Source organism: Elaeis guineensis, chromosome 14 (genome assembly GCF_000442705.2).
Source record: "Elaeis guineensis isolate ETL-2024a chromosome 14, EG11, whole genome shotgun sequence".
Lineage (NCBI taxonomy): Eukaryota > Viridiplantae > Streptophyta > Magnoliopsida > Arecales > Arecaceae > Elaeis > Elaeis guineensis.
In genome coordinates, this window is record NC_026006.2 from 45,192,854 (window position 1) to 45,205,007 (window position 12,154).

The 12,154-nt window shown below is 35.9% G+C and overlaps 1 protein-coding gene across 2 annotated transcripts; it reads right to left on the reverse strand.

Annotated features, from left to right (window-relative positions):
• Nucleotides 1-602: 602 nt before the first annotated feature.
• LOC105057847 (uncharacterized GPI-anchored protein At5g19250) lies at nucleotides 603-11,387 on the reverse strand. 2 transcript variants are annotated; one of them, XM_010940554.4, is made up of 2 exons: nucleotides 11,201-11,387; nucleotides 603-1,321 (listed from the first exon to the last, which is right to left on the reverse strand). In XM_010940554.4, the coding sequence occupies exons 1-2, from the start codon at nucleotides 11,268-11,270 to the stop codon at nucleotides 813-815; spliced, it is 579 nt and encodes a 192-aa protein (XP_010938856.1). In that variant the 5' UTR covers nucleotides 11,271-11,387; the 3' UTR covers nucleotides 603-812. The 2 variants fall into 2 exon arrangements, with proteins under 2 accessions (XP_010938856.1, XP_010938855.1); XM_010940553.2 differs by lacking the exon at nucleotides 11,201-11,387 and adding an exon at nucleotides 5,348-5,530.
• Between the last annotated feature and the right edge of the window lie 767 nt (nucleotides 11,388-12,154).

Below are 12,154 nucleotides of genomic sequence, written 5' to 3' on the forward strand. Positions count from 1 at the left end.
GCCGAAAATGTGCAGGGCACAGGCCAAGGGAGAGAGATGATTGTGGTGATTATGACCCATTCAAAGGAAACCAACTGGTTACCAAAAAATGGTAACCATCACAAACAAAAACAGTGTTTAACGAGAGAGGCAAATTAATCAGTGGTCCCTGGACTACCCAAATTTATTCAGTGTATTCTAAATCTTTAATTGATAAGCCTAGTCATTAGGCTAGTATTGGACTTACCTGCCCTGACTAAGAACCAATTTGTTCATAGTGATCACTACAGTATTCATTGATGGAGACACAAAAACATTAGGTGCTCATAAGTGCTGCCCAAACAATGTTCTCCATCTCATTGTGTACGAGCTGACATGAGTTGGACAACATATGCTCAAGCTCTATTGGAATCAAAATAGATTTCTATTGTAAACAATAACAAACATATTATATAATGTATCATTTTTCAGTTATTTACATTTCGAGCTTAATTGAGATGAACAAAAGCCAGTGGCGCAAATCCTACACTTAGATCATTTGCTAGTCCGGGAGGCCTGAAATTCGAAAGCAAAGAACAACCATATGCAGCAGACTTACATTCAGCAAGAACTTGGAAATCAAGTAACGATGAAAACAGCTACAGGCATTGTATAACCTTTGTAATCAATACAGAACTGCAGAAATACAAGATAAAATCCATGTGGTTGGTTCATATTTTAAACTACCATCTTTTCGACATAAAAATAAAGTTTATTGTCCAAGATGATTCAAAAGCTGATGAGTAAATTTAAATGGAGAGCACATTAAAGATTTGTGACACATGTAACACTAATCAGCTCATCATGAAAATGGAAAAACACAGAAGGAGCAGCACCAATTGGTGGTGAATAGCAACCTTGACAGCTGAAGCAACTGCTGTTGCTGGTGCAAAACTACCACCAGGCGTGTTCGTGCTCAAAACAACCACCACCCAGTCACCTTCATCGGCGATCCCAGCTCCAACAAAATGACTATCATTCAGATTCTGAGAGTATTGAGATTTTGTGAAGTTGGTCAGGACAAGATCTGCAGCTAAACCAGGTACACAAGCTGGCATTATGGCAGCATCTTGAGTGACAGTTGCATTGAGATGGCAGTGGTTCAGAAAGTCCGGATAGTTGGGGAACTGTTGCTCAGTCCCAGGAACAGTATTGGAGCCTGTGGTGTTGCTGCAATCTTGGCCCTTAAACTGTTTGGCAAGTTGTTCTGCCAAGCAATCTGCATTTTGATTCTCCGTTAATGCTGAAAGGTTGAGGGAAGTTCTGTAGCTGTTGATACCCTTAAGAAGTTCACTGCTTGTATCTGCGAAGAAAGAGATCATGAGGCATTTCATCCAGATGAAATGATGGCAGCTTAGAAACTCTTAAAAATATGAAACTGTCTGATAAATATAAAGAAATATTAGAGACCAAGTTCTTGAAAGGTCATACTTGCACTAAAAGGAAATAGAAAGCAGAAAAGAGCAATAGCCCAGTTGTTGCACCCCTCTTTCACTGGGATCATGTTGTGTTCAAAAATCGGAATTGTTCTCCCAAGTGTTTAACATGGGCGATTCTTCTATCAAATATATGAAACAATTTGTGGAAATCCCACCATAGCTCTCCAAAGTGCATGTTTGTGCATATGCATGTGTATACCTATACACATCTTAAAAACACATGAAGATACATATATATGTACATATATACATGCACACATACATCCATATATATAGATGCATACATATATATGTGTGTACATATGTATGTATGCATGTATGTATGTATGTATCTCTCTATATATAATATACACAAATACATATGTATATACATACATATAGTAAGGCTGGGTTGCAGTAGAACTTTTGCAGACAAATATTTCAGTTTTAAGTCATCAGATTTCAGATGTGGCTTTAAGATGCAGGTCAAAACTATAAAAGTAATAGTTCCATGGAGCTTCCGTAAAGTGCTCCTTCCATCAAGAATATAAAAGAGGAGAAAACATAAAAAGAGGAGCTAATAAACTTCCTGATGCTGATCCTGGCTCTCAGCATTTCATGCACCTCTTCCTCCCTCTCCTGAACCCCTGCCAACCTTGTCTAATACCTCTTCTCATAATCCCGAACATGCAACTCCCACCAGCCCACTTCTCTTCCCCCTCCTTCCCATGATGCACCAACCTCACTTCTTCCTTCACTCTCCCAAGTACTAGCCCATGTTGCCACCCTCCCCTAACCCAAATCACCTCCTTTTCTCTCGGCATCCCAACACTCCCCAAGCTTCCCCCGCCCCTTCTCTCTATCATTTTGCACATCTAGTTATAATAATATAATGCCATGTTGCTCGGGCTAGCAAGAAAAGAAAAGGAAAGCTAGCTGCACATCTATTGGAGAGAGTCATGGAGGAGTCTATTCACCCAGAATCTGAGACTAGATCATCCCACGATAGCAGCTCAAGCGATGATGCATCTAGTGGCCAGGATGACATGATAGTTTATGACTCACAACCCAAGATGATCTTCGATTCACCAATAAGGCCTAGTTTATTCATGCCACATAGGATAGGGATCATGGTGCACGATCTAGTATAGCCCATGAGTGTACGATTACATATAGGAGATGGATCCCTCAAGATCGTTCGGGACATGACGTTATTACTGCAAATGACTTGGTATGTCGAGTAGGGTTCTTGGACGTATCTAGATCCAAGTCATATACTGAATCCTATTCCACACAGATAGGCTATGACCCATATGGATATGGTTCATCTAAGGAATTGTATTTGGGTGGGTACCATCCTTCACAGCATCAAGCATCTTATGGGTCGGATTCTACTATCAGGATCTTCAGATGGCCAACCTAGTACCAGATAAATGACTCTTCTTAGGGTACCATCCAAGATGCATTGATTACTCCTCTTAGGTTAGCTATCTAGAAGGAACAAATCATGAGAGGATATAGATGGACCATACTACAATGCTCTAAGAGTTTTGGTCTGTTGTGCCAGGCCCAAACTACAAACACAATCTTGACATCTACAAGAGACATTGACACTCCGCAAGATTTTAGATATCGGAATGTATCATGTAATTTAAATACATTGAAGTACTCCATTTATTATATTGTATGTATGTTTACTTATAAATACATCAACTAGTCTACTTCAAGTCCACTTCATAGTAAAAACAAAATCAAAACAATGATAAAATTACAAATTAGAAAATAATAAATATGAAAATTATAAGTGGAAACAGAAAAAAAAGAAAAAAAGAAAAATTAAAAAAATGGCATAGCGATCAAGTGATCAACAACCCATGGCATACCATGTGTCGGTACAATACCAAACTAGTACTATACCATACTACTGGCCAACCAGTATGGTCCTGGTACTGGTCAACGAACACTGCATGTAACATTCAATCTAAGTAATTTCTTAAAGAATTTATCCTTAGGCCCGACAACATGCAGCAACATGAAAACAAAATAGAATCTCCCCTTTGTCCGCTTTCATCAAAATATAATGAACATGCCTTCATATGTGTCACAACTAATTACAGATCAAGGAAAATTTAAATAACAACAACATGGAATGCTTTCAATTAATTTTCAATATGCCAGTACATGGGACATAACATGCTGCAACCAAAAAAAAAAACAAAGATGTTTTATTAATTAAAAATATTAGAGAAAATTAATGTGTTTTTTGGGACTTGTAGCAAGCACCAGTATATGCCTGTTGTGATGGACCAGCATGGGTTGGCACTTGAAACCAACTAGAATAACTGAAAAGGTAAATTTATCTTCTGAGATGCATCTAAATTCTTATAGAAGGAATGAGATCTTATAGACAAAGGGTAATACATAAGCACTACCATTGAAAAGCTTTATCAAGGCTTGTATTTTCAAGAATACGGTATACATAAAAGTCATGGTGATAAGAAAATCCAAGTTATGAAAGAAGATGGATCAAGGTTCATGTTGTCACTGAAGCAAAGAGTTGATACCAGGAACAAAAGGGAGATCCAGCCCATATACAAGGGATAGACCAATATCACACTTACATCATGGTGCACAAACTAAGTTCTTTCAAACCGAGAAGGATCGATATCAACATGCACCTAAAACCATCTTGCAAGTTATGAAACTACAAAAAGCCTATGGCAAAGAAAGTCAACATAATGTGGAGATACATCACTAAGACTATTGTTTTACAGGATTACGCATGCAATAGAACTAAATACAGGTTTTTCCATTATGGCCATCAGTCATTTTTCTGTAGGGGATTTGCAAATAAAATAGGACATTCGAAAGCTTATATTGACCTTGATTTTTAATGATTATTGAGCTGACAGCATTCTCATGTTTTCACCAGAAATTTCAGTTTGCATTTAATGAACCAGTACAGATGAAGTACTCTTTGAAGATCGGGTTAACTTGTTGGACCTACTGAATCAGCTGCCAAGGCATATCTTGGAGTAAAGATGTCCACTTGAGGTTTGTATACACGAACTTTGAAACTGATGAGTTTCATGCCTTCAATTGGTTAGGTTATTATGATGGTAGAGAGTTAGCAATGTTGTAATGCTAGTTTGGCTTGATCAAGAGTCTCTAATAATGTAAATTAGTTGGAAAGAGTTTGCCAAGTACAACTGGTTTGGGGATTATTACTGTGGCTTTATATTTAGAGAAAGTTATAGCTATAAATTTATGATGTAGTTTTCTTGATTTACCAAAAAAAAAAATTGTGGATATCGATGTCTTACTCACAAGTTAAAGATATATAAGCAAGCAAACATTTAGTCCCAAGTCCCAATAGTTACCAGTCGTTTACCAGCCAAAACACATCAACAATGGCAGAAAAGAAAGAAAGATTTCCATCAAATATCTAAAGGCATCATTTTATTGATCTGATTCAACATGGACATCCATCATCAGTCATAAACATCAAGCATCAAATCAACATAAAAGTCAAATATTTATTTCCAGCTTCCATATATTTCCAAATCAGGATTTTCTCTTTTTTTCTTTCTTTCCCAATATTAGAATTTTTAAATCTACCATACATCCTTCTTAGTTTGCAGTGGATCCATGATCCAGCTGAATAAACAAAAAAAGGCATATCCATCACTTCTAACAGAATAAGCAGAAAAATAAAATCTAAGGAAATGTCCATTCATCTAGCCTGCAATTAAAGGGGGACATTTTACATTTTTCATCTCTCTCAAACCTATGATTAATCAATGTTTCTTCCATCAGAGAAAGTTATGCTCATGCCATTACCTTGACATTATAAAAAAAAAATTAATTCATAGCTAATCAAGTAGATGAGACAATCCACAATCTTAACTTACTTCCCAGGCGTATACTCAAAGAACGAGGGATTGAATTGCCATCAGATCTGGCAAAATGAAGAAGGAATACAAGGAGGAAGAAGGAGAAAATGGAGAGCTGGAGACTCATTTCTAACTATGTTTCTCTTCCTTTTCTTGAGAAAATAAAAAGGAGACAAAGGAGAAGGAAAATGAGAAGGGTGGGAAAGGATGGACCTTCACCGCTTTTAGACCCACCTTGTTTCTTTTTTTTTTATTCTGTTCCTTACTTTATTTGTGTCTTCCCTTTAGCTTTTTTTGAAATCAACCACTGAGTGGAAGGACTAGGTCGGTGCTCTGTGTCTCTTCTCCGTTGCCACTTACTCGGCAAGGGCGGCAAAGCATAACCCTTTTTCCTAACAAAGAAGAAAGGGAAGTAATAAATTACCCTTCTTTTTACTCTCCTTCCAGCAAAGCGACACCACAAAGGAGCCCCACACCATAATGTGTCCAAAAGGAACAATCTGTAACGCTTACTATGAGTTTGAAGCTAGATTCATGTCTTCTTTCTTTTTCACTTTTTTTAAAAATATGATGGATATACAGGGGCTCTAATCAGCTACCCCTTGGTTGTCATTGCCATGATAACAATATGTTACAAATTATAAAAATTAACCAAATAAATGCTTTTGATTTTTTTAGCCAGATCATTCAATAAAAAAATGCTCCTAAATGAAAGAACTCAGAACTATTCAATTACTCATGAATTACATGCAAATTTTATAGTTTAGTCATGATTTGCTGACCACTAGCCCAGGGAAGCTTTATGTCTCACAAACTAATGATACTATATACTGTTGCTGGTTATGTTTTTGCTATTGCTTGCTATTCTTGCCTCTCCTATATTTACTTTTTATAAAAATAAACATGTAAATTTGTAAATATCTTGGAAAGCTTAAGTTCTTTGCTTTTATCATTTCATTCTCACTCATTTGCTGTTCCAAGTCTTTCCTAATGTTTGGCAGAATTTCTGGATTTTTCTCAAATCTGAATCTTTATCCCTACTGAACTTGTTATTATAGTCATTGCAGTATTGGATTTGATGCATGACAGGCTTTCAAATAGATGCTCAGCAGACAATGCAAACAAGGGTTTAGTTTCACTAAGATATTGATTTGCATCGAAATAAGGCCCCATCAATATGATATTCGAAAGCAAGGTTTGCTATCTCAATACCGGGTCCCGTACCAATGCCAACCTGTTACCATGTTTGTACAAGCTGATTTGGCATACCGAGTGCCGATACATGCCCCGTACTATGTTCTAATACCGAATCAGTATGGTACGGTATGCCCTCTATCGTGCAGTATGGCAAACCTTGCTTGAAAGTTCAGCCCTCTATATCTCAACTGATATATACCAATTTATCAAAAGATATCAAACCATATAATATCAACATGCGACTCTTATTTTATTATCCCAAATGATTTTTTTGCACACACATTGCGTGTGAAAAATCCATAATCTTGATGTTGTAATCTATTTTAAATTGTTGAAAAATATGAGAATCCAACACCTCTAGAGGTCCAAAGCTCCTTCCATAAGTTTTCCCTAGGTTAAAGGTAAGCATCCAGGAATATTATGTGATTAAGGGCCCGTTTGGGAAATCCAATAGGATTGGGCTGGATTTCCCATTGGATCATGGATTACCTAGTCTATTTAAGCAAGGCCCATATCAGTTCAATCCCTCTGCAGCCCAAATCCTTTAGGAGAAAAAAGGGCTGTTCATCTTCCAGTCCAGCATGCCCATAGAAGGGATTTAGGCCTAAACTAGGAAGGGCCTTTAGAAAAAAAAAAAGGGCTGGGCAGGTTAATAGCCCTGATTCCTATAGGAAATCCAGCCCAACCCTGCTGGACTTCCCAAACAGACTCTAAAGAGACAAGTTAAATTCATACTTGAAAAGGCCATAATATGGAAAAGGGTTTCTCTTTTGGTTCAAACTTCAGTAAACTTCACAGTTTTTTTTTAATCACAAAAATGTCATTGAGATTAAATGTTTGGTCAAAAAAATTCTTAGTTCAAACAATTCATCCAAATTAAAAAAGATGAATGAACCAGTATGGTACCACACAATTAGCCTACTATCTAAGCACAGACAGCTAATTGCCCTTGAGTTAATCATAGTTCCCTATCCAGTAAATATGTTCTTAAGCCTGCATTTGCTTGCAGCATAGAAAATCCAGAGATAGCTGTCCCTAACCTTACCTATCCCTCCAAGATTCCTTTAGCCCTAGATTAAGATTAAATTGCCGTTTGATTGGAAATTGGTAGGGAAAACTGAGCTGGTGGGGAAGGTGAAGAAAAAGTAAGAGAGAGAAGGAATAACTCTAACTTTTTGCTGGGTAAATTATTTCAAGCCTGCCCATCCCCCCGAAGCAATAATTTTAACCTAGGATACCAGGGTAAACTTATTATCACAAAAAGTAAAGCTCTTTGGTGAGATAGCAGAATGAACCAACCCTACTTCAGGCGTATACAGCAACCAACAAGGCCCCAAGTCTATATCTTTAAAAAACAGAAAATAGAAAAATCAATAAAAAGATTGGTGCATTTATTGGTTATTGACTTGTAAAGTAAAAGATATTATCAAATAACACAAAATTGAGATCAAAAGTCATTAAGGTCCCATGTACAGCAGAGACTATACATCCATAGAAAACTCTGCCCCATCAACATCTAATATCATAAATCAATGCACATTAAAAAATGCAGAAATTAAACCAACTTTCCCATCAAATATGGAGCAGCAAAATTACATTTATCTCAAATGGACATGGATAACAATCATGTAATCATCGGAAAAGGTCAAATAGCCAATTCATCTTTCATAAATTTCCTAACTGGGATTTTCCTTTTTCTTTTTCATTCCCAATATTAGATTTTTTTAAGTTCAGCATCCATTTTTCTTATTTTGGCAAAATAGAATTTATGATCTATATATCCAGCCCAGAGTACATGAAAAGAAGGATATCAGTTACTTCTAACACAAAGCCAAGCAGCATAGCAACATCTAAGGAAATGCACAATCCATGTAGTGTGCATTAAAAGGGGAAGATTTTTCAATCCCATCTCTCAAATTTATGATCAATCAATGCTTCTTCTGCCAGACAAACTTGCGACGATGCCATTATCAACAATATAAAACAATCTAAATTGGTAGCCAACCAAAAACAAATAGCAACTTCCGGAGGCCACATCCAAGGCCAATTCGCATATTAAAACTTCCATAGAGCATAACTTTGATATATGACATCTGTTTCTAGTATTTTTTTTTTCCCTTGAAATTGAGTAACTTCTCAAGATCTATGGCGTGGCGACTCACCAACAGGCTTATCAGACTTTGAATAACCCTGTTCTAAGGATGTTTAGGCCTCTAAAGATGCCTTGCCAAACCAAATTTTGTCATTTTTGGAAACTTTTAATGGATCCATATCTTCCAATATAGGAGGGATTGGCAACACAACAAAAAACATAGTTGATGTAGAAGTCGAGATCTATCTCTAGAAAATCATAGATTTTTTAATGATTGTTCTTGCCAGTCACTTACTATTTTAGTAAGTGCTAGTAGAAACTAGACTGAGTGAATATTTGAAATATCAGATTTTAAATCAACGAATCAGATGAAGATTATACAAACAATACAATGGATCATATTTTGTTGCAAGGGATATATTTTAATGTGATGAAAGGGGTACATCATGTATCCTTATGATCTAAATTTTACTTTGCAAGGAAGAAAGAGTTGATTTTATGGTTGAGGAGAACAATATATGGACTAAATCCTTCAGATTTTAAATTTAGGGATTTGATAAAGTCTAAAAGACTGTAGTCATGGTACAATGCATCAAAGTACATTGTTAATGACATATTTTAATGTGGGAGAAGGTATGTAGACTAACCATGTGTTAATATAAGTTTTACCATGAGAGGAACAACCAAGACTTGCTTTTCTTGATTTTGGCTCATGAGTAGTTATATTAATAAATCTTGAAAATTTTTGCTTAGATTCTGATATATATCTCTCAGTGTGCAACTGCAACATACAATCTCGAAATTTCCTCTTTCTCTTGTTTTGTTCTTGAAGATGCTTTCTCCTTTCATGTTGCAAGTCAAATGGCAAAGTGCCAAATTAAATTCTGAGGCATCATGCTTCATACACATACTTTGCTTTATATGGTGTATCGTGGAACAAATCTAGTAGAGGTTCCATCTCAAACACCAAACCTATTTTTCTTGTACTTTATTTTTCTCTTGTTGCTGTTCTTTATTTGATGGGTAAGTTTGGATCAAATATTATCATCATTGATGATAACTTAAAAGACCTGTAACTCTTAATTGTAGATCTCGGGAGACTAAATAGTCAATTGGGACTCAAAATTAAAGCTCCAATGGTCTGAAGTGGTGGAGGTTCTTCTCTGCTTTTGTTAACTTTGAATATGTATTGATCTACGGCTTTGCAAGAGATTGAGATTGAAGAACATCATTGCATTTTTTTATGAGTCCATAATTTTTGCTGTTTCTTTTTACCCACCTGTCTTCATTTCCTGAAACTTCTGTCCATTTTTCTCTTCAAATATTCCGCTCCATTATTTTTCATGATGTGACAATATATGCTTGGTCCACTCCTTACAAAGGATGTGGAGGGTTTGAATCCTCTCCAGTCCAACTTTTGTACTCAAGAGATCAGTAGCACCATGAATTTTTGCCACATTATGAGCACCTAGGTCAGATGGTTTCTAGAAAATTAAGATGTGGACACAGCGTCCAAATTAAATTAATGAGAGCCTAAAATCAGCTAATGGGAAGAGCCATCCATCACCCACACCATTAGACCCACTACTGAAATTTTGTTTCTCTTTGCAGCCTTCTCTCTTCCATGCTCTGTTTTTCCATCAATTCTTTTAGAAAACAATTCCGCAAGATACACTTTAATAGCATTAACCCATCCATATTTTGCTGAATGGAGGAGAAGAACAAACAGTCCCTAAGTCTATATCTCTATCAAACATGCCTAGAGAGAGAGAAAACAAGAATCAGTAAGAAAAGGTCAGTGCATTTATAAGAATTGGTTAAGGACATGTAAAGTGAAAGATATTATCAAATAACAAACAATTAAGATTAGAAGACATTAAGGATCACATGTAGAGCAGTGACTCCCATCCACAGAAAATTTTGCCCTGTTGACGTCTAATATCATAAATCAAATAATTGTAAGCAACGAGACAAAATATCTGACCTAACAAGTCCCAGCAGTCAACATTCACTCACAACCAATACACATTCAAAAATGCAGAAAAGAAACCAACTTTTTCCATCAAATAAGGAACAGCATCATTTCATTTATCTCAAATGGACATGGATATCAATCATTAAATCATTAGAAAATGTCGAATACTCATTGCATCTTTCATGAATTTCCCAAGTGGGATCTTCCATTTCTTTTTTCATTGCCAACAACAGAGTTTTCAGATCTAAGATCTACTTTCCTTAGTTCGGCAACGTGAGATCTTTGATCTATATATCCAGCCGAAAGTTTATGAAAAGAGGGATATTGGATACTTCCAAGGAAAAGATGAGCAGAAAAGCAAAATCTGAGGAAATGCACCATACATCTAGTATGCATGAAGGGAAAGACTTTTCATTTCCCATCTCCCTCAAATGTGTGATCATGACAAACTTATGCTGTAAACCAAAAAAAAAAAAAAAAAGACAAAAACTTATCCCAATGCCATTACATCAACATTATGAAACAATCTAAATTCATATCAAGCAAAATACATAAAACAATCTACATTGCAGGCATGTGTTTAAAAAGAGCCAAGGGATCGAATTACCATCAGATCTGACAAAATGAAGAAGGAAAGCGAGGAGGAAAAAGGAGAAGACGGAGAGGCGAAGACCCATTTGCGAGCGCTCTTTTCTTCTTCCTTTGCCGGAGAATGTAGAAAAGAGCAGAAACAGGGTGAGGAAAATGAGAAGGGTGGGGAGAAGGCAGGATCTCCATCGCTGTCACGCCAACTTCTTTTCTTTTATTTTACGCGTTAGTTTACCTCTTCCTTTCAGGTTTATTCTAAATCGTAATCGACCGCATGGCGTTCTATTTAAAATAAATAAATAAATAAATATTTAGGGAGGCTAGACTACGCTGAGTCGCGGTGTCGGTTTGGTAGATTACGTGCGGTATACTGCAGGCAAAACTGGAACCAGGCGAGCTTTTTGCCCTGGCCTGAATCGAGCCCTATTCAAATATCTTACTTCGCAGTGGCAATCAAAATTGCAATAAAAATTAAAATAGGTTAAAATTGAAATCAAAATGATAAAATTTTTTAAAATATTTAATTCACGATAAAAATCAGAATTAAAATATAAATTTAAATTTTTAATAAAAAATAAAAATTAAGTTTTACATGGATTAGACTATTCTCGTTCCACTCCGAAATCAGAATCAGAATGAAACTCTTTTCAATCAAATGGTTAGAATGGGAGTCAATATTCTCATTTTAATTCTAGACTTCATCTTCCTCCAACCAAACATCCTCTTAGTAGACACTTTCAGATTTTTGATAAAATCAAAATATTTTTTTTATTTTTTATTAAATATTATTATAACTATTTAAAATATTTTTAATGGATCAGAACATACTTTTTAATCCCTCAAAAGCTTAACCAAAGGGGACTCATATCCAAAAGGTCCCAAATCCAAAAAAATTTTTAAGTTTGTGGCATAGAAATATGATCTAATAACACCATTATATATTTTGAAAAAAAATGAATGCAAAATATTCTAT

What these genes read in the sequence shown, in the direction of transcription:
- LOC105057847 (XM_010940553.2), bottom strand. Translation starts at nt 5,456, where the DNA reads ATGAGTCTCCAGCTCTCCATTTTCTCCTTCTTCCTCCTTGTATTCCTT. An exon ending in TTTGAGTATACGCCTGGGAA is followed by an intron (nt 1,322 to 5,347) that starts GTAAGTTAAGAT and finishes CTTTCTTCGCAG; the next exon opens with ATACAAGCAGTGAACTTCTT.